The 23,026-nt window shown below is 33.6% G+C and overlaps 2 protein-coding genes across 2 annotated transcripts; both read right to left on the bottom strand.

The window, feature by feature from the left end:
* Positions 1-640: 640 nt before the first annotated feature.
* Positions 641-2,939, bottom strand: LOC112522252 (probable indole-3-acetic acid-amido synthetase GH3.1). Its single transcript, XM_025131372.1, has 3 exons — positions 2,583-2,939; positions 2,357-2,458; positions 641-2,226 (listed from the first exon to the last, which is right to left on the bottom strand). Exons 1-3 carry the CDS (start codon positions 2,906-2,908, stop codon positions 795-797), a joined length of 1,860 nt encoding a protein of 619 aa, XP_024987140.1. The 5' UTR covers positions 2,909-2,939; the 3' UTR covers positions 641-794.
* Positions 2,940-14,354: 11,415 nt separating this feature from the next.
* Positions 14,355-20,822, bottom strand: LOC112519217. Its single transcript, XM_025127220.1, has 3 exons — positions 20,615-20,822; positions 20,400-20,521; positions 14,355-14,743 (listed from the first exon to the last, which is right to left on the bottom strand). Exons 1-3 carry the CDS (start codon positions 20,779-20,781, stop codon positions 14,736-14,738), a joined length of 297 nt encoding a protein of 98 aa, XP_024982988.1. The 5' UTR covers positions 20,782-20,822; the 3' UTR covers positions 14,355-14,735.
* Positions 20,823-23,026: the final 2,204 nt, after the last annotated feature.

Below are 23,026 nucleotides of genomic sequence, written 5' to 3'. Positions count from 1 at the left end.
AGATGATGCACATATAGGAAACATAAAAGAAAATATGTAGATAAGTAATTAATGTTATCGATAAAATATTGTCATATAAGTAGTTCTAAGAATATATGAACACATAATATAATATTATGGTGACACCTTTTATTAAACTTAATTATTTTCCGCTGCGATTGAATCATAAAACAGTAACATACACCATCATATGCTTCTATATAGATTCGCTTCTTTGTATATAAGTTACGATATATGAATTGAGTTCACGTGAAACCAGACTGTTTTCGTTAGACACGTGAAAATTCACGGCAAAACACTGTGAAGGTAAAAAGAAAACGAATCTTCACAGCATAAACACTGTAAAAGCTACTTTCACAACATTTTACTGTAAAATTTCAAGTATATAAACTTGACTCACATGTCTTACAAAAACAACCTTGATGCCAACTCATGATAATATGATTCAATGATCCCCATGTAATATTATCATACAAAATCATAGAACCTAGAAAATAGAAGCACACATAACACACATTAGTATCCCCTTGACAATAAAGCCCTTTGAGAATAATATAAAAACAATAACCCTCTGGAATATAAATCACCTTACAATAATGCCCATCAACTACAAAAGTTCAACAAAACATGCAAAAAATAAATCATCATTTCAACAATTACATTATTGGTACATGACTTTCTAAACCTGCACAATACACCCTTTACTTTCTGAAATTACACATTATACCCTTCATTCTCAGAACCTACGTCACAGAAGCATGTTTTACGTGATCGACCAAATCTTTGTTCTAATTTCATTTTGATTTGTTGCTAACAAAGTTGATGTCTTTGAAACGTTGGTCTGGAACCCAATGTGGTGCACTTGGGCTAAAGTGGGTCGATACGACCCTAGAATCTAGAAGTTCCATGATCGGTGTGAAACTGACACACCTTGGAACTTTATACTGGTTAATGGATGCACCTCGCGAGATGGCGTAATCCATTAACTCCTCAAAGGTTCCGTTTTTCACGACCCGGATCTCCAACGGACCAATGGAATTATCTGCAACCCGGCTCTGTCGATAAACCGAATTCAAAGACTCCTCCATCGCCAAACAACACTGATCCAACACCTCTGAACCGGGTCCGTGACTCGGATCTTTCACCAACAACTCCCAGTAAATAACGTAATGGCCCGGTATTGTTTTCGTGTCTCCGTAGCTCGTGTACTCCACAACCGCAGTGTTAAATTCCTTTAAAAGCTCGGAAGCCTTTTCAATGGCGTTTTGCAACTCAGTTTCATCGGTTTTATCGGATTCAATACTTAGTAAAACATTCTTCCTTCTGATGAACTTGAATTGCGGGGCCGAATTGTGGAAACCCGTGACCCGGAGAATGTCTCCGACCCGGTATCGACAAAGACCCGAGTAGGTCGAAATGACGAGTTCATACTCCTTTCCGAGTTCGACGTCAGCTAGCTCAATGAGTTGAGGTGGCGAATCAACCGAGTGGGACACCGAGTCAACCGAGTCAGACACCGAGTCAACCGAGTTATGTGGGATGAACTCAAAATAACCCATGTTTGGCATGATGGTATATGAAACCTCCGACGGTTTCACCATGGGGGTTAAATTTAATCCAAAGTAACACTCAGAGGAGGCATACATCGTACAAGTTTGAGGTAAATTACCGCTGTAAAAATCCAGAATAGGAATGTACTGAGCCATGGCACCCGTCACGATGACGTCAAGGTACTTGGTGTTGGGCCAAACCCGGGTTATAATCCCTTCCCAGTTCCCTTCACAACACTGAACCGTAATAAACCGGGCGAGGTCCGGGTCAGGCTTCAGAATGTTGGACATGCATGCACGAATATCCGGATCGGTGATTTTGGGGTTCAAACATCCGGTTTGAATATCTAGGGCGAGTTGTTTCCAGTTTAACGTGAGGAACTTAATGGCCCGAACTAGACCGGAAGCAAAAACCGCCCCACAACGGAGGACTTGTTGATGATATATAAGACCACAGAGCATTTGAGAGTACATGCTTTGAAAGGAATCGACACAGAGGATGGTTTCATTGGGACTGGTGTAAACGTTGTAGGGATCGTAGGGCCGGGTTTTGAATTGTTGGCTTTTATAGTAACTGGTAAGAACCGGTCGAGCTACTAAACCGCTTGGGGTTTTGGTCTCGGCTTTGATGAATAGGAAGTACAGTCCCTTCCCTTTGTCCAACCCCGGCACGTACCTGCAACACCAAGAAAATATATAATTTCAACATCTTCTCATATGTATAAAGCTGTCTGAATTATATTAAACCCGTTAAGCTGTTAACAAACGAGTTTTATAACCACTTCTTATAGAAATTGATAACGTACAAGTTCATGACAGGCATGAGAAGACTATAAAGCTTCTGTCTGCGATCCATCTCGTCAGCAATGGTGGGCATGAGCTTTCTTTCTCCAGCTGATGTCCCAGAACTGTAATTAACAATTAATTAACTATTATAAATTAGAATTTAAAATCAAGTGCAGTTCATTAATTTATACTTAAAAGAAATCAATTATAAAATAAAATATTATTAATTAAGTGATGCATGATGACCTAGTAAGGAATTCGGAAATGGGGCGAGTGGAGAGGATGGGAGAACGATCGCCATTGACGATACGTTGGATGTAGGGATGGAGATCCTCATAAGAGACGACCGGAACTTTTGACTTGAAAGTTTTCCGATTGACAGCGCCGCCGCCACCAAGGTTCCATTTTTTGAGGTATTCAGCGTCAGCATTTTGGGTCAGAATTTGACTCAAAACATTCTCCTGAACCGAATCACAGTTCTTAGTCATCTCTTCTATAAACTGAAGAGCCTTTGCATCTTTCTCGGTGGCCGGCGGGCCGAGGGATGACGACGTCGATGAATCAACGGCCATGATTAATCAGAGAGATAGTAAGGAATTTAAACCTGTGTGGTTTAAGTTTGTTTGTTGTGATTGAGAATGGAGGGAGGTGGTAGCATATATATATACATACACACACACACAGAGAAGGTGGTGAAGGCTTGTTTGTTTTGGGTCGTATGCCATGTCATAAGGCCATGTCAGAAACCTCTATGAAGAAGATGACGAAATTATGTGTTTTTGCTTTTGTGTGGAGAGAGGCGACAGGTGGGACCGATCCAGGTCATCATGTCGGGAAGGGGATGGAAAAATGGGGACCAGGGTATGGACACGTCAGAAGGGGATTTGTCCGGTTACATGAGCAAACGGCTGTTTATGGTCAGATTGTTGTGCCGGCGAACTCCCCATTTCAACAATCAAGAACCGCTTGGTTTTTATAACTCCAAACAAACCAACAATTGCCAAAATAGCCCATTGTCCCATTTTACTTTTTAATCATTTTTTCAATTAAAAATTTATTTTAGTCAATTTTAACTTAGCTGTATATGAGTCATTAGTTTTTTAGAAGGTCAAGGGAGAAAGCATGTACGTTTATTTGTTCTATTTATCCTATAAATATTATATATACTTCAAAAAAATTGCAATGAAATATTTGAAGAAGTTGGACATTTACGTGATTGCGTTAAATTAAAAATTCTGGGTATATATAAAATATAGATGAAGTTGGAGGAAGAAGAAAGAAAAGTGATAAGTAAATTAAAGTTAAAAATGGACATGAAGTGATTGGTAATCTGAAATTAATAAGATTATCATGAACAAAGCTTGATTAGTACTAATTGATTAATGGGAATATGGTAATTTAGTGTTCACGTGTTTGGTCGTTAATTTGTTGTAATCTTTTAATTTTTTTATTTAATTAATTTTACTTTTATTCAATGTTTAAATTCTATCCATATGTCATCTTGTTCGTGATCTTGTCCACACTATTTTCATATTACTAGTTTACCATAATAAATCATTGATTATATTTATACCAAAAAAAAAAAGCAAAAAACATAAAATCAATATTATATGTTTTTATTTTAATTGGAATAAAAGTTTTTATTGTAAGTTATGTAGAAATATTTTAATTCGGTTAAAATAATAATTTTAAATTAAAAATATGCAACTGATTTATTGTATTCAAGTATTAAATATGAAATTAATAAATTTAATATTATTAATATATACTTATTTTGAATTCTTTTCAAGAAAATATTACACACGTAGAACCAGTCAACTTTACAATTCTTCTCCAGTGGAATTTTGTGTTTTTAAATTGTTTTATATGGAAAAATTATACTCTTCTTTATATTTATATATATATATATATATATATATATATACACACACATATATATATATATAGAGAGAGAGAGAGAGAGCGCTTGTGCGCTAAAATCATTTGTTAACGATGAAAAATGTATTAACTATACAAACAATTTAGACCAATCATAAGCTTTTGTTAGATTATGTTCTTCTATCACTATAAAATTAATATTGATGACACAATGTTTATAGTTAAATCAATATGTTTATTTTTTTTTTCAAATTATGGATGACTTGTTATTTTAATATGATAAAATTTTTGAATGTTCTATCTTCAACATATATGTCGTCGCCAATGTTCATATGATGTATATATTGTTCACTTGTGTTCCATTGTGTCCATAAAACAGTATCTATATACATACATCTAACATTTGGTCAATATGTGTTAACAAGCGAAACACTTTGACCATATATTATTGTGTTTACATGTGAAAATCAATTACTTTATTGTTCATGAGTTTTAATAGGTGCAAATAAATGTTCATAAGTGTTTACGTATATTCATATGTGAAAGTCACGAACTAAGATTAGTTAATAAGCGACATATATGTTCATAATGCGACACGGATGATTCTACGAACTATAAAAGGAATAAACAATTACCGATTTATAACCGATATAATTAATTAATTATCGATTTGCAACCGATTTGAACATCTCTACCAAAAATACTCCTGTCCACCTTCAATTTAATTAATTACAAATGTCATAATTGATCTCATCCATATATTTTAAAAATCAAGGGTCAAGATTGGTTCACGAAGTTAACACCAATTATTGGGTTAACAAAAAAACATCTCTCTCTATATGTATGTATGTACGTACGTACGTATGTATATACGTACGTATGTATGTATGTATTATGTATGTATGTATACTTCCCGTTTAAAAATGTTATGTTTGTAATTAGTATAGTTTTCATATACATAACTTATGGTTCATGCATTATACATGTACAAACAAACTTTAAGTTTTTCGGTTAACATATATGATCTAATAAAAGTCCGATAACATCTCTTTTACCGTACATAGAGTGCGATTGTTACATGAACGAGATTAAAGATGATTGGACTGAACATGATTAGAATGATGAAACGAAGTATTGCGAGTTAAAGAATTGTACAAGGTTCTAAAGTTGTAATTTGAAATGAATGGTTAATTTAGTAATTCATCAAACGCACTCTAAAATCTTTAAAACGCACGTTAGATTACGCTGCTAGATCTTTTAGAAAATTTGTTTCGTCAAAATTCCATCTCAATTTTCCAAGGATGACTGCTTCAAAAACGGAATAAACTACAAATACGTGGTGCTTCTTCGTCATTTAACTCGTTACTTTACTTGTTGACTTTGACCATTCTTGTTACTTGTCGAAGTAAATGTCTTTATAAAATTCTTAAATATTATATTCATCGAATACTTTTATTTGTTCCGTTGATGGAACACATTAAGAATTTCGTGTCGTCTGACAAACTAAAATTTCAACTTGAAAACGACATGAAATGCTTTATTTACTTTGTTATGACAGTGCTAAGACATAATATTATACGCGTGTGATGCATGATTCATAAAAATTTATAATAATTTCTTGAGGGATGAAGATTTTTTAGTTTAAGATTTTAAAGTAAACTACTGTTTTTTCGTTCAACGGTTCGATAGAAATTACTGTTCGGGTCCCTGAGCTTTTGAACTTGTAGTTTTTTCTTTATAGTTTACAATCTATTGTTGTTTTTCATATTTAACTATAAATCCTCACTAAAGTTACTTTCAAAAACAAAAAAATGACAATAAATTATAAATCAGATGTATAAAAATTGTAGTTCTTAAAAACACATGTACGAAATTAAAAAAAAACATAGTTTACTTAAGATTTTATATTAAAATATTCTAAACATCTCTTTTAACTATTAAAATTAAATTGAAGCTTGAGTTTGTCATCTTTTTTTTATTAACCTAGATATCCAACCTGTTATGCGAGCCGATTAATCTCAGGATGAACATCTGTTTTGCATGTAGCCCATAGTCATCGTATTTGAACCTCCATAACTATAAAGAAATTTTTATTCTTTCTTCAATTTGAACCTGGAACCTCCAAATACTTTTGACTTTTAAAGTTCAAGCTCAAACCAATTAAACACCTCAGTTTGTGGTTGTCTTTCATCCTTTGATGAACTCATTCTTGGATAATATTTTTTGAGTCTTGAAAATAATTAAATATAAGCCTTGTCTGATAATTGGGCATACTTAAATAATTGATGTTGAATGTTAGTGGTATGTCACTTCTCAAAGATGCCTTAAAAGTTAAACCTTCTTTAATTTCACTATTAGTCCTTAAACTTCAATTTTTCTTACATAAAATCTCACACTGATTTTGATTGAAATTCGATGAATTTAGATGGAAATAATATAATTCAGGTATTTATTGGATTTTGGATTTTGCTAATCGATATAATCCAGATTTAACTTCGAACAAACGATTCAATTTAATTTAATTTGGATCATGTCAGTTCTATCAATTAGATATTGCTATTCTTAATTCATTGGATCTGACTGGATTCTTCAATGTTTTGACTCACTTATCGAACATTTTAGTTTTTAACCAATTATCCATATATTTTTTTTTTCTAATTTTTTTAAAAACATTACATACAAACATCAGATAAAAACAAACATATATTACATACAAACATCAGATAAAAACAGGCATATATTACTAATAAAAGCGTTAAAATAAATTGTCGAACATGTTCTAGAATTCAAGTTTTGTTGTAATGAATATGTACACGTAAACAGCTGGAACAAATAACACATGCATACATTTCGGTTTTACAAAACTGGACACAAACTTACCTCCACCTAATTAATGTTTTACTATTACCTCGAGAATTTCTTTCCAAACACGTAGTTAGAGTCAAAGTTTCTGCTTGAATGCTTATATCACCTTGTTGCAGTTCCCACGAAACCAAACATGCCATCTATTCCCACCGCTTTGCCTTCGATGAAAGCCTTCATGTCAGCCTTCTCGTCCATTGCATTGAATCTGACACTGGAAATCGTAGCTATTCTTAGCATGATATTGAATAATCTCATTGCTATTACTCAAACAAGCATGAAACGTATGCTTGCATATTCGTTCATGGCACAAATCGGATATGTTAGTTGCTTAATCGCGGTAATATCCAACAATTTACTATTTACATTGTTCTCCTGATTTTTGAACTTTGGTCGAGTTTCCAACAATACTGCACTCACGCTATGATAATATATTTTCACCTTTTGCATACCTTTGTGTACGATTACACAATCAAAAGTCCATTAAAGCCATACTTTGACTTTACAAAATTCATTGTTTCATTTACGATATCCATCGAAAATCAAACATCTTTTCATATTCCCTTCATCAACGCTAAACAAATTTATCATGTCCAATCTCCGTAAAATACAGTTCATTAAAATCAAACAAAGTTTATAAAATTCTATAAGTATCAACTTTTGTTCTGTAAGAAATCATTTATACTTAATGTATATCTAAACAATGAATCATATTTAACCACAAAGGGTGATGCCCAATTGGTTTGAATTTGAGCTCCAAAAATCAGAAGTGTCTGGAGGTCTGAGGTTCGAATTCAAAGAGAAATGAAAATCATCTTGTGGCCACGGAGGTTCAAATGCGGTGACTCTGGACTACTCGTGAAGCGAGTGGTCGTCCTGAGATTAGTCGGCTCGGATAACGAGTTGAATATCCAGGTTATTAAAAAAAAACAGTGAATCATATTCATTATGTAATGCATTCCTGCATTAGTACTTTTAGACCAGAAACTTATAATATTATGTTATATTAATTACATGTAACGGCATGTTATTTAAAACGATCGATAACAACGTATATTTATATACTATGTGTTAATTACATCAACTGTTTGTGTTTTTTGTTTTCTTTATTTAATATATTTAATAAAATTAATGACCTAATTTTGATATTATAAATGGATAAATCTAGTAGGCATTTTTAGTCTTGATATTGTCCCCCAATAAGCAAACAGAAAATATGTACTACCCGATAACTAGGAATTGATAATAAAACGGGTTTTTTTATGAGTACAAAAAATTGGCATTTTTACATATTTATTTTGGTCATCAAATCATTTATTAAAAATATAAAAAATGAATTTTAATGTTGGATGTATTTAAAGAAGAAATTAATAGATAGAGATGTATTTAACAATATATAGCGATGCATTTAACTCACCTGTAAAAAATTGATGATGTAAAAGGGGGTCAAACAGATAGGCAAAAAAATATTACGTTGTACAAAAACAAAGGCGTAACAGTTATAAGATGGTCTAAAATTAAAGACAATACATATAGAATTGTTTCAGAGTTACATAAGACGATACAAACTTTTCAGGGTTATATTTTGTATCGAACAAAGTATATATCTTAACCTTTCTTGTATGGGCAAACCTACCCTTGAGAGGGTGGTTGTGTCTGAAACAACTAAGATAAAGGCGCTTAACGTAAATGTTTTTAGGATCTTAAACGTTTAACTATAAGTTTTCCTAGGTGAAATATAAACATTAAAGTTTCATACGTTTATATGAAAAATTATGAAATAAAGTGAAACCATAGTTGGAATTGAGATCTTACTCAAAGGGAAAGATCTCAAATATTTGTAGTTTTTCTTTGTATATTATAGGGATGATCTGATACGCAAAGATCATGATTGGAAGTTGTTTGATCAGCTTTCTTTGAGAAACAGGTAAAATAAAATCAATTTGAATTCGGAACCACTGTTCAAAATCTTAGTGAAACGCTAGATTTGTTACCTCATGCCTGTTATTCCCGGAAAAAAATAATACCAATTGAGGTGGAGGATTTAGGTCCTTACGGTGCTTATTTTGAGATACCACTGAAAAATTCCTGGATCTACTTATGATTAAATTTTAGCTTGTAAGCATAAAAAGCGATCCAAGAAAATGTTGTCTTCCGTCCATCAACATGTCTATAATTTTTTAAACACAGTTTCAATCACTAGAAAGATACAGTTAAACAACAACCGATTACTGAAAAACAATAAGTAAAAAAAAAAAAGGGTTTAATGGCGGGGACCTCATCGCCCCGTGGTCCACATTTTGTGAACCCTACTTGCCATACCTCATAAGCAAGCACCGGAAAAGACAACCTGTCTTCCCCTGGAATCGAACCCGGGTGGGCACGAAAAACAATAAGTAGATGGTTGATTAGCCTAGCAACCAACACTGTAGACGTGCAACTATCGTAGCGCCAAAATATTCCCATAACGACTCTACGTCCAATATATAAGAACCCCATAGAAAACGACACCCTTTTGGATATTATACGATAAGCGAACAGACAGATCATTGTCGTTTTTTCCATTTTTCCTACCTAATAAATAAAAGTATTATGCCTAAGTTGAGCATAATAAAGCCATTGGATTCCTTCTCGTGAGGCCTTCATCTCTCTCTCTCTCTCTCTCTCTCTCTCTCTATATATATATATATATATATATATATATTGACACACCATTGAAAGGGCAAGAACCCTATACATATTCTCTTACATGTCTACTATGGACTTTTAGCAAGTCTTGTCTCTTGTTTCTAGTCACAACTTTAAATGATTATGTTAAGTAAGGCTGTGATATGTACAACTCAACAATACATTTTAATGTCATTAACCATGGGTTTTAGGGTCAGATTACGTATACTGACTAACCCTTCGGGTGAGTACGAATAGCATGGAGTCATCGAAGATGAACCTCCATGACCATAAGAGCTTTGATAACATCTGGATTCATATCCAAGGTAGATGGGATTTTCCATTGCGTATAACTTAACAATGCATCTAAAAACGTATTTGATTTGTTCCAACATTGCATATTCGATGCAGTTGTGACCGATGGAACAATATTTCGAACCCATCTTTGTTTCAGGATAAAAGGGTCTAAGTAGGTTGTGAGACATTATAAAAAACTTGGTTTAATTTATTAGAAATTGATTATCGTTAAGCTTAAAGTAACGAAAAAACATTTGCAAAAGATTAAAATTTACAGACCATAGCGTTCCATGATGACGTTATAATAGGTTAAGAACATCGATGATCATTGTATTTTAAGATTGTTAACAAAAACTAATATACTTTCAAAACAAATTATTTCGTGTAATTATGGCATAAACAATTCTACACCGACTAAATCGAGTGGTTTTCAAATCTGATTATTTTATACCATAACAGCTAAAAGATCATAATCAAATATGGGATATATACTAAACATTTACCTTGGTAAGTGCTTAAATTACTTGACTTGGTGAACATAACAAGGAGCGGAAATCTTACCAGGTTAAGAACCTGGTAAGTAAGGGTGATGACTCTTACCCGCTTAGCGTTTACTGGGTTATCAACGTTTATTATCAATCCATTTTAGTAAGTGAGAGTTTGTCGATAATCGTTTATTTTATAAGCATTTGGTAAACAACCTCGTTACGATATATTAAAAGACAAATTTTGTGGTGTATAAAGAATATGATTGTAACATTGCATGATACTAAAAAAAGTAAGAGGAGTAAGAGAAGGTATGACATATGGTGTAAAAATGGGAAGTTGCAGATGTGATTTGATTGAGGCATCGGATTCTTGTGGTTTTTGAATATTTTAAGGTAAACTATGTTATGTAGTCTACTACCTAAGATTTATTAAGAGATTCCTAGGCCTACAAAATCTTTCCAATCTTTTTTGTTTAAGTAGAAAATATTGTTTTTTAAATAAATAATAGCATTAAAAAAAATTGAAGTATGATATTTGGGTAAAAAATTGATTACCAGCACCGGCCATTTGTCTTTAAAAAGACCAATGTGAGAGGACATTTTTTGACTCATTCAACAGTTGAGGCTAAGGGAGACTAGGATCAAATCCAAGACATGCCTTGCATTTGGGTTAAGTCACCTTATCCTTTTACCAACTGAGTTACATGTCAAAGACGATTGAAGTCCAATACTGATGGATATAAGTTATAAGTTGGTTTATGACATATATGTATTATTTGTGGACAAGAATCTTAGCTGATATGATATAAACAAGTATTTATTTACAATAAAGTAAGTAAATATAACTGGTCGAGTAGCATTAACCCCCAACCCAACAGAACACTTACCGAATTGTTTCCACTTATTAACGGGTTGAGTTGGGTTAAGATTTTTCTAAATCATCATAATGGGCTGAATTGGGTTGAGATTTTTCTAAATCATCATAATAGATTGGGTTGTTTAAACAACGTAAACTACACTACACAACCCATATGCAACGCTAAATATAATAGAAATAAGATGATGATTTAACTTTTATATGTTATTTTTATGCAGTCCTCAACCATTTTTTTAATAATTTATTTAATTAAACTCTTAGCGTCATACTAATTATTGTTATTTCATGTACTTACTAATCAAATTAGGAACATAATTAATCCATTTCGAACAAGGAGGAGAAAAACAAAAAAAGAAAACAACGTTAATTTATATGTAAAACTTTTTCATTTAAATGTAACTGAAAAATGTGAAATCTATAAAAAATTAAACAAAATAATTAAAAAATGGAAAACCTGCTCCCTGGTTGTGGTTCATAGTCCAATTATTACTGTGTTGCAAATATGGTTGCTTGAAATGACAATACTTTCGATTATCATGTGTGTATTACAATGACAAGGACATAACAAAAAAAGCTACTTCAAAATTGAATTGGTGTGTTTTATAATTTCATATCATAGAGAGGGGAGGTTAGCATGTGTTGTCCCATGTGTGTGTGGGAGGATTTTCATAAATGAAAGAACTCTTTTAATTACGAGGTGGAAGTTTGGAGAAAACTTATCTTATGCATAAAATTCATCTTAGAAGCTTACTGAATAAGTCACTTTCTATATCATTAAACCACTACCAATAAATCATATATAATTGATTAAATAAGTTACGAGTCACGTTAAGATGCTAAAAAAGAGGTCCTTTATGTTTACATTTAGATTAGGATAAGATAAGTTCGAGGGAACAAAAAAAACATTTTTTTTGCCCTACCAAATTAGATGAAACAAAAATCAAAGAAATAAGACAAAATTGGTAAATTACTCATATACAATGTTTAAAAAGGAATGCCACAACAGCCGTCGATTAGTATATTTTTTCACAATATATTTGTTGCACTATGTATTTTGTTCACAATACGAAAATTTTTGACGTGTTTGTGAAACACAAAATACACGTAAAATACATTAAATGCAAGCCTTAGATGGAAAAAGACAAAGATAAAAGTTCTCACGATTATCACATATATGAGGTTCTCATTTGATTAAGACTCTAATATCATTGTCTCATCGAATAATAGTTATAAACATATATGTGTGTATATATAATTATATGTGAGATATAAAATCATACCTGGCATACAACGCTATACCTTCTTTTCGGCTCCTAAGATTTGAGGCTTGACTCTGCCACCACGCCACAACTCATACCAATCAGAGTTTTGCTCGTATCAAATTAAAACCTAAAACATTGCACAAATATCTGACCCACCTACCTTACTTTTGTCTTTCAGCCCAAAACAACAAGCAGTAAAATTGATGAAAAAGAGTGGCAGGAAAGAAAAAAGGATGCATATGAACAAAGACCAAAATCTGACATGTTTTTATGCATTATTGCAAAAACAACCTTAAAAGAGTTCAGCAGAGAATAAGTCAGTCACACATTATTACATTTACATCCATAATTTTGTTCAATAACTAAACCATACCACTTCACGCTTTTAAAGATGGCTACCTACAACCTATTGTTCAATGGGTTTTACAACCTCTTTCTGCTTTTACCAAAATATGCGGCATCAGAAGTCAGCTTCCTACTGCTAACTTTTCTTATTTTAATAATACCATAGGGTTAGAGATTTGGAGGCAAAACTTTTAGCAGAATGGTGTCTAGTTTTATCATTTCTTTATTGCATATACTAGACTAGACGAGAAGTACGAGAAAGTTCTATATAGTAAATCACATGTGATTCACAGCACGTCAAGAAAGATCGTGTTGACCAGCAATTGCACAAGAGAGTTTCCACGCAATCTTGGTTGCGTTGACTGTCACCTGAGTCCTTCTGAACGTGTTGTGATTTACTATAAAATCAAAGTTGATTGTCCTTCTCGTTTGATACTACTAGACTAAAGGCATTTCAAATTGCACATATCGGATTGGGTTCTAGTGAGAATGGAAATTATGGTGAGAAAGGTAAGAAGGGATCTCCACTCTTGGATCAATCCTATATTGAAGATCAACATTAATGAGACGCACCAAGATGCACCGGATCAATTCCTGTATCATGCGCAATTCAAGGGGTGGAGGTGAGATTAAAAATGCCCAAAGGTCCAGATCCCTTCTTAAGCTACTCACCTCAACTCCTATTCTCACACGATCCTTCGTCCCTCTCTCTATATATATAGACTTGGGATCATGTGAGACCAGACTGTTTCCATGAGACTCGTGGGACCACTTAAATATCACTTAACCTTCACATCAAAAACACTGTGAAGGTTTATTTTCAGTGTTTTTGCTGTGAAGGTTCGCTGTTTTTCACACCTTCACAATGAATTATTGTGAAGTTTCAGTGTTATTTTGTGGTCTCACGGGGCTCCAGAAAAAGAAGGCTGGTCTCACGTGAACCGAACCTTGTATGTGTGTGTGTGTATTTATATATATATATTTCATTTTGTGGAACAATAAATTTGGAACGCACCTGGTCCGTTAACCTCCAAACGAGTTGTCCCTATTTTTACCAATCTCTGAAGCAACATGAAAAAATCCGTTAGATGAGTCACAGAAGCACCAATCAAGGACAAGGTGGCTCCCAATATGCACCTGCTGAACCAAACCCTGACCAGAGTGTCCACTATTTAATAAGAAAACAAACCATGATATGCATAATGCTTGTTCTAACTATTGCAACATAGTGAAGACACAGTTGTAATAATCATTGATACAGAAACAGGAAATCAAATTTGCTGATTCTGGATATCACAAGTGAATCTAAAAGAAATGCAATTTCAAAGTGGCTGATTTGCTTGGATAGTTCAAATCACTTGCATTAAATAAGAATGCAATATAACCATTCTAAAGAAGTTGATCATGAGACCAAATAACAAAACGCATTATCAATTCGTATGGGCTATTGCATACTGATGCAATTGTTTCGTAAAAACACGAAATACAAACAAATGCAAGGAGCAATCAATGATGAATCAAACCTAGAAGGTATAAGATAGTAGTGATACAAGGTTCTTTTAGTACAAAAATATCTAAAATTCTAGGAAAACTTATAGGCTCGCGGTCTATAACATCTGAAGCAAAAGGAACCTCATGCCGGTGTCACTTCTGATGAGAAGTTGCACAAGAATAATTTTACTCTCACGTTACGCAATACTTGAACAGAGGATATAGAGCAACATCAGGTACCTACATTGCAACAAATAGCGAAAATTACATTGCCAGAAGAGGTTAACCATAACAAACAATGATACAAAAAACAGTACGACCGCGTATATTTCAAAATACAAAACCTTAGTCTTTAACTTATTTAGTCAAATATGCTTACCAGCCATTCTAGATTTCTTTTATCATTATAGAGCCCAAATGAACGGAAGATGGATAATTGTGAACCTCGGTCAACAACATCAGTAGGTCGTTTGGAAAGCATGATTTGTTCCCAACAATATTATTACTTGCCCTTAACTTCTAAACTTTGGGTCACGACATAAGTATCCATCTTGCTTTTGAGCAACTTTCACTCGTTACACCAAAAGTTGTTTGATCCTAAGATTTGCAAGACACTCATCAAAACCTCTAATAAACGATTCCACATGCATACATTTCATATCACAAATAATATGAGGTCAAGTAATAAAGCCATATACTCTCTGCTCGAACTATTTGGCCAAGGGGCAACCGCTACAACATTTGTCTTTGTTGGTGCAAGTGTGAGAAACCATTTTCCGTTATCTTACAAGACTTGACAATCCTGTTGTGTTGATGGAGAACGAAAATCCAAACTTAATAGCATTCTAACAATTTTGTCATGTTTACAAAGAAAAAGTTGACAAACTTTAAGTATCCAAACAGACAAATTTTTATAATGTCAAATCTGCAAAATTAGAACCGATTTCCGGAAGTCTTCAAGTCTCAACAACACTTACCTAGAGAAGCATATCGCTAAGAACTTATTGAAGATTTAATCCAATTCAAGTTTCGAAAGTTGTATCATCTTCGGAAAATTAATCGGCAAACACTTGCAACAAGTTAAGCAAAAAGCCAAATCAACTTTAAACATTGTCACTGCCTTTTATAATCAGATTTCCAAAAGTAATATGTCGAGTGTTCTAAAAACAATGGTATTGATTCAAAGTTGGTGCATGAAATGCAAAGAGCTGCTCGGGCAATTCCGGACGTCCACAAGGTTTTTCCCAAACACCCACAATAAATTACTTATGACAGCTCAATACATTTAACGGGCGACTATAACTTTTAAGAAGTGACTTCGAAAGTCAGCAGTGTCCCGAATTTCAAAATCTTTTTAAATTTGAATGTTTTGTTCTTCATCATCAAACAATCACTTGACCATTCATAGCAAAATCTCAGATTGATTTGTAATGCGTACATGTCCATATCACAGCCGTTATGTTGCCATGAAACTTTCGAAATACAATCTAAATCTTTGTAAATAACTTCCTGATTTAATCCTCGTTTTGAGGTGCTCCTTTTTAGGGGAGCTTGTTTTAAAGGGGGATCTTTTCCCATCTTTCTAATTTCACCAGAAGGGGAGAATTGGTTTATGAAGTGTTTTTTGGGTTTGTGATGCCTTTCTAAAACTTGCTTTATTTCGAAAAAACACCACAAGTTTGTCATCTTTGGATACAAAGAAAATGTCGGTGCAAGCGTACATAAATCATTTTCCACTATTCATAACACATAATCCCCATTGTTTTTTTGACAAGTTCAGTTCAAATGTACGTAATTTTAGCAAGAGCAAGAACATATTTTGTAACTCTATTAGTCTGAATTCTCAAGTTATCTTGTGTAAATGTAATGTTTGCCGGTCACTTGTAATTATACTTACATACATATACATCTACGATGAAATCAAGTCTAATGTACTTAAAACGATGTAAATTTGCATGGCCCTTGATTAATGTTATGAATATGCAGAAGATTTTACTAATTCTATTAGAGTTGGACTCAAGTTACACATGTTACTGCATTTTGGGGTCATGAAGTTAATTATCGCAATAGCAAACTGTTCACTTGGCAACGAAGTACTGGTTACTTTAGAGCATAAATTTTCTGTAGAGAATCATAAACAGTTATGGACAGATCTATTATATAGATGGCCTTCACGAAAGGATTATATTGCTCCCAATTTTAAGAAACCACAAAACCATTATTATATCTTTAAAAGTATACCTAAATTATGAATGTGTCTGAATAGCATAAATGATATTTGCAAAATCATATCTAACATGATGCCAATGGTGATTGGAAGAAACAACCAAATGCTTTTACGCTGGTTTTGGCTTCTAAGAGAATTTCTTTAGAAACCACCAAGGGTTGTACATTTGACCTTCAATTTCAAACCACGTATCAATGGGTTTGATTATTTAGCATCCATTCCTTTTCCAAAATAAGTTCTATATGCGTATTAGTTGACACATGCTTAATAAAATAACATATAAAAGTTTTAAACTGTTAATGACTGGTTATCGTATCATTCTGTATATGATCCTTTCAGAGAGTGTATGACATGAATTCATAGTCCAGTTGAGAATAAATTCATTCAGCTATGGAATTACGTGTTTCTTGCTATGTGTTATTCTAGCATTTTCTTATGACTAGATTCATCCAGTTCATAGCTTCAGTGGTAGACAATTTAAACTTTCTATGCATAATTTCTTTGATGTCATTATTCAACTCACAATTTTATGTCTTGATCATGTGACAATGTCTAACATGTAGCGTATATGTGATTAGTATCACGAAAAGAGCAACATCATTGAAAGCCACTCACGGTTGCAACTCATACAGACACTTGTGGCCCAATCACTCCAGAATCAAGCAACTACCGGAGGTGTATAATCACGGTTATTGATGATCATAGTTGCAAGTTGTAGACATAGCTCTATTATCTCCTACATGCTAAGTCAGAGGCATTTTTGGTGTTTAAAAGGTTCAAGAGCATGGTAGAAAAAGAAATAGGTAAGTACATTTGTTCCCTCCGTACCAAACGATATGGGGACTCACTTCATCTGCTTTTAACGATTTTTTCAAGTCAAATGAGATCAGTAGGCAACTCACTGCTGACTACTCTCCTCAACAAAATGGTGTAGCATAGAGAGGAAACCAAACCCTAATGAACATGGTATGAAGCATGCTCAATAATTAAAAGCATGTCCCACCAGAGTGTTGGCCCAAGGCTGTAAATTGGGCGGTCCAAGTACTAAATTGATGCCCTACATCAGCAGTAAAAGATAAGAGGCAAGAAGAAGCATGGAGCGGATTGAAGCCTTTGGTGAAGCATTTCAAAATATTTGGGTGTATTTGACATGTTCACTTACCAGATGTGAAGCATAAGAAATCAGACAACAAAAGTTTCAAGTGTGTATTCTTGAGAATGGCCAAAAATCCAGAACTTACAGAATGTCCGAACCAAAATTTAATAAAACTATTGTAGCCATGTAGTGTTTGACGAGAAAGGGAAGTAGAGACAATAGAAGAAACCAGAACAAACTGACCAAGTAAATCTCACTTGAGATGTACACAGACTTGACCTCTTCCATAAAAGAGTTTGTGACATGAAGAAGCAAAAAGTGTGATGTCCCTGAATGGGATGACAAGATAGAAGAATACACAAGCGGTGAAACAAATGTGAAGGTACATGAAGGAGAGCATATTGCAAATGAAACACCTCACCGACTAATGAGAAAGTACATGAAGAAGAAAATGCTACAAATTATGACTCAAAACACCTCAAGTCCGGCTCAAGAGAGAATTAGAACTATAGAGGCTAATGTATAGCATACAAAACTCGGAAAAAATCAACTTAGTGTATCCATGTTGGAAGCTTTTTAGTCCATTGACTACTTCTTAGGTCCGGCTCAAAAGAGAATTATAACAACTATAGAGGCTAAGTATAGCATACAAAACTAGCAAAAAATCAACTTAGTGCATTGACTAATTCTTAGGTCTACTACTTTGTTTGATTATCTTATTAGTAATCCTAATTTGCAGGAAAATCTGTGGTGAATTTGTCTTAGCCATGTTGTTAGCTTTGCAACACATGGATGCCCTCAGTTCATTTTTTCCTAGTTCTGTACAGCTATACAATAGCCTTTATTGTTGTTCTAATCCTCCATTGAGCTGAACTTGAGGTTCCCAAGCCATCATTTGCAGTATGTTCTTCTTCATGTACCTCCTCATTAGATGGTGTAGAGGTGTTTGACATCATTTGCAATATGCTCTACAATATGTACCTCCACATTTGTTTTATTGTTCATGTATTCTTTTATTTTGTCATCCATTCAAGGACATCACATTTTGTTTCCTTCACTCAACTCAAGTATGGCTATATAATAGCTACTCGGTTCGTTTTTTCCTTGTTTTGTATGACTATATAATAGCCATTATTGTTGTTCAATAAACTTAATTTTTAGAGCTAGCAAATTGAGTGATGCAATTTCAATTTACAACAATGGTTGATCCTCATAAGGGCCTAATTGGTAGCGAGTGTAAAAGAAACATGAGAGAGAGAAAGATGGCCATAAGAAGTAATAGGAAATACGTGAATCCCAGCATTCCTATCTTCAATAGCCACTACGAACACCATGCAAAGCTAATGGAGAACTTTTTGCATTCCAAGGAGTATCGGAAGCTTATGCAAGATGGTGTTCCTAAGGTGAGAGAGAACCAAGGGCCGATTGATGAGCAGAAGTTGAAGAACTGATAAAAAAAACTATCTTTATCATGCCATCTCTCAAAAAAATAGAGACATTTGTGGAAGATGATACGTCCAAACAAATATAGGATGCAATGAAGTGGAAGTATAAAGACAAAACTCCAAGCATTCATAAGGGTTTATGAATTGTTGAGTATGAAAGAGGGAGAACAGCTAGACAACTACATGTCAAGAACTCTACCTGTGGACGTGTGGTTAACATGATGAATATCAATGGTGAGCAAATGAAGCCAAGTGCACTAGTGAATTTTTTTTTAAGATCAATGACGAATAGGTTCAATTATGTTGTTTGTTGGATAAAAGAACCGCATGATTTAAGCACCTTAAGCATTAACAATTTTCATGGGAGTTTACTTGTCTACAAACAAAGGGTGCAAGAGAGAGAAGCAGAACAAGCCTTTAAAATTGTCATTAGAGGAGAGCAAAAGAAAGGAAAAGAGGACAGGTTTGGTGCAAGAGGTCAAGGTCGTGGAAATGTTAGAGGATGAGGTCAAGGAAGAACCTATAACAAAGCCATTGGTTGAGTGCTACAACTGCCACAAGTTGGGACATTTCAAATATGAATGTCCTAACTATACTCATTATGTCAAGCAAGCTGAGTTTGATGATGATCAAGAGATGTTGCTCATGCTCGTATCATATGTTGAGATACCAAATTCCAAACGGGGAGACACACCCTCCGATTTACAGTACAGGTACATATTTGGTGTAAATTTGTTGATATCATGTTATTTCTCTTTAATTACCTTTTGTCATCCATATTCATATCAGGCAATTAGCTTGTGTGTTTCTATTCAAAAATGTAACTTAGGTATACTCAAGAGGTATGTATGATGAGAGTTGTAAACCCACCAACACATTTGGATTGATAAATTATAATTTCAGTTGAGACGTTCTATTATTTTATAGATTGGGATTTGGAAGTTAGGTTTCAATTTATTTTGTTTAACATAATTCATGCATTCATTATTGGATGCTGGTAAGGGCGTAGGGCTCTCTTCAATTTCTGATGGGATATTTACACTCTAACAAGGTTCATCACTCAACATTTATCCTCTCCAGAATAAGTTGAAAACAAAATATTAGTTGTTCGCACTACAGAAACATTACCCTGAGAAAGCTCGCAACAAGTGCGCGACTCCACGTCGACGTGAGACGTCAAGCGAGCAGCAGCCACCACACTGTGCAACGGCAACAGCGATTGGGTGCACCCAATTACTCCTCCAATATTCCTTTTGTTTCAAAAAAATCACAAGAAAGAATACAATTAAATGATCACGTTACATTGAGAGCTCAATGGTGATGCAAACTGGGACTTATTTTACCCGAAATTAGGGATGGAAGCTGTGCGGTCGGGACGGAGGCGGTGACCGTGAAATGGTGGTGGCGAAGGACGTAGACGAGGGAGGGAAGTGGTGGTGGAACGACGGATAGTTGACGATCTTGCGGTTGAGATTAGCGACCTTGGTAGGGATCCGCAACGCCAAGCCATTGTGTTCGTGCGAATATCGGAAACAGTTTCAGGGTTTACCCGCAAGTCCGCAACCTCTAATTGGGCTTTCAAAATGTTCGGTTTCGGTCTATTTCAGGGCCTGTGAGTTTAATAATTTATAAACTTTAATTTACTTCAACACTTCATAGGAATGTTTATTATTAATGGAATTAATATAAAATAAACTATTTAATTTTATATAATAATATAATTGATTCATTACTCTTCTCTGTCATTTTTATTTTTATTTTTATTTTCATTTTATTATCGTGTATAAATCAATGAGGTCCTTGATATTTTTATTTTCTTTAGTAAATCAAATTTAAGAAAATATAACCCCAAAAGATGAAATTTAATGTCTTTGAATGTTTGCCATAGCGTCTTTTGGCATCTAAAACGGAAAGGTTTAAGGTTTGACTCTTAATACCATCTGCTTATTTCTAAAACTCTTGACTTACTTGTTTATTATGATCATGATAACATTACGATAACAACACTCAAAGATAGCGACATCATAACTTTTTTTATAATAGAAAATCAATTTCTTTGTAACTGCTTCAAGATCTTATTTTTATTTTTGCTATCAAGATATTGTATCTGTCGTAGATGGGTTAAGACCCGGATCAAACCGTCTTGGGCCCATCTCGAGGGAGAGCTGGGCGAGTAAGCCCAACAAAAATAAGGGCTTAGTTTTTTTAAATATATAGTAGTAATCTCGAAAAGAGAGAAATATAAAAGGGATTCAAATTTTTAATGATATAATTGGAGTCCAAAAAGAATTTAATAGCCATTCGTTTTCTGTTATGTTATTGATTTTGATACTTTTATATGTTACTAAAGTCTAATAGTTGTTTAAGACTATTGACGTTATTATCTATCTCTTTGACTGTTTTTGTGATTCAATAATTTAACCAAATCAACAGCCGAATTCATATCTAAATAACGATCTTTATATTTTCTTGACTGTTAATTACCTGATATCAATATATGAGTCTTAAACACTCTTCTATTTATAAAAACATAAAATAAGATATGAAACTCAAACTATAACCAATAAAAACCGAACTGATTTCTATTGTTTACTCAAAGTGTTACTTCAGACAGTTCAAATGATGTCAATCTATATGTAGCATGGAATGTTTTTAAGGAGGAACAAATTGACGATATTGTGTATTAAAAAAAAAGAGATATATATATATAGGGGCTGGTTCAAATACTAACCCAAACTATTGTGCAAATTATGCTAACCGATCTTGATCGTTCATTTTCTCATCAAACGGTCCTTATTAAATGAGACTACAAAAATAATCATTTAATTAATGCATTAAATGAGATGTCTATGAACAGCTGTTCAAAGGGTAATTTTGTAAAAAAATCGCATCACATCGTGAACATATATTATTCAGACGATTTCATAACCTCCAATCAACTACGAAACTGCCAATCTATATGATCAATAGTGTATATCATTAGCGAAAAATCTAGTTCATAATATTCATCAAAACGATGGATGATTTTGGCGAAATGCATACAAGTTTGGATGTGTGTATAACTAGATAATATTGTTCTAAAAACTATTCTTGATTGATTTTGGATTAAGAATATCCGTATAAATTGTTAATATAAACTGTTAGCTTTATTTTACTCGATTTTATTTTGATGATAATAATCATTTAACGAAGATTTTTTCATACTAAAAAATAACTCCTTTCTTCATATGTTGCATGTCTATAAAATTTAATAAACAAGTATAAACGTCTCACCCTGGGAGAAATACGTCATAAAAAAATCAGGTATATTATGTACGACATGCTAGAGATTACATAAGAACTCAATATTCACAATGAACAATCTCTAAATTCTTTGTACAAGTATATGTGAACTTGGAAGTGATTTTGTTACACCCAATGTTTAAAAAGTAACGTCATGATGTTGTATAAAAATTTTTAAGGCTTTAGCTCATCACAACACCAAACCTAATGCCATTTTTCCGTAGCTAGTGACGTACCTACAATAGAGCATACGGTGGCGCCGTATTATTCATCCGTCGAAGGGTAAAAAAATTTAGGTTCGTGAAAGGTGCATCCGTGTTAATTTGTTGTGTGTTACCATATGTATTTTAAAACTACAATGAGAACAAGTTTTATTTGGTAGAGTTGGTTTGCAACACTTTTATTCCACCCCGGATCCTGTTATTTTTTTTAGTCAAATGATACAATCTAAAAAATTATGTACATTAATTTCT

Source organism: Cynara cardunculus, assembly GCF_001531365.2.
Source record: "Cynara cardunculus var. scolymus isolate 2C chromosome LG 1, CcrdV1, whole genome shotgun sequence".
Classification (NCBI taxonomy): Eukaryota; Viridiplantae; Streptophyta; class Magnoliopsida; order Asterales; family Asteraceae; genus Cynara; species Cynara cardunculus.
The sequence above is the reverse complement of the archived record's forward strand: the minus strand, read 5'-3'. Positions and strand labels throughout refer to the sequence as shown.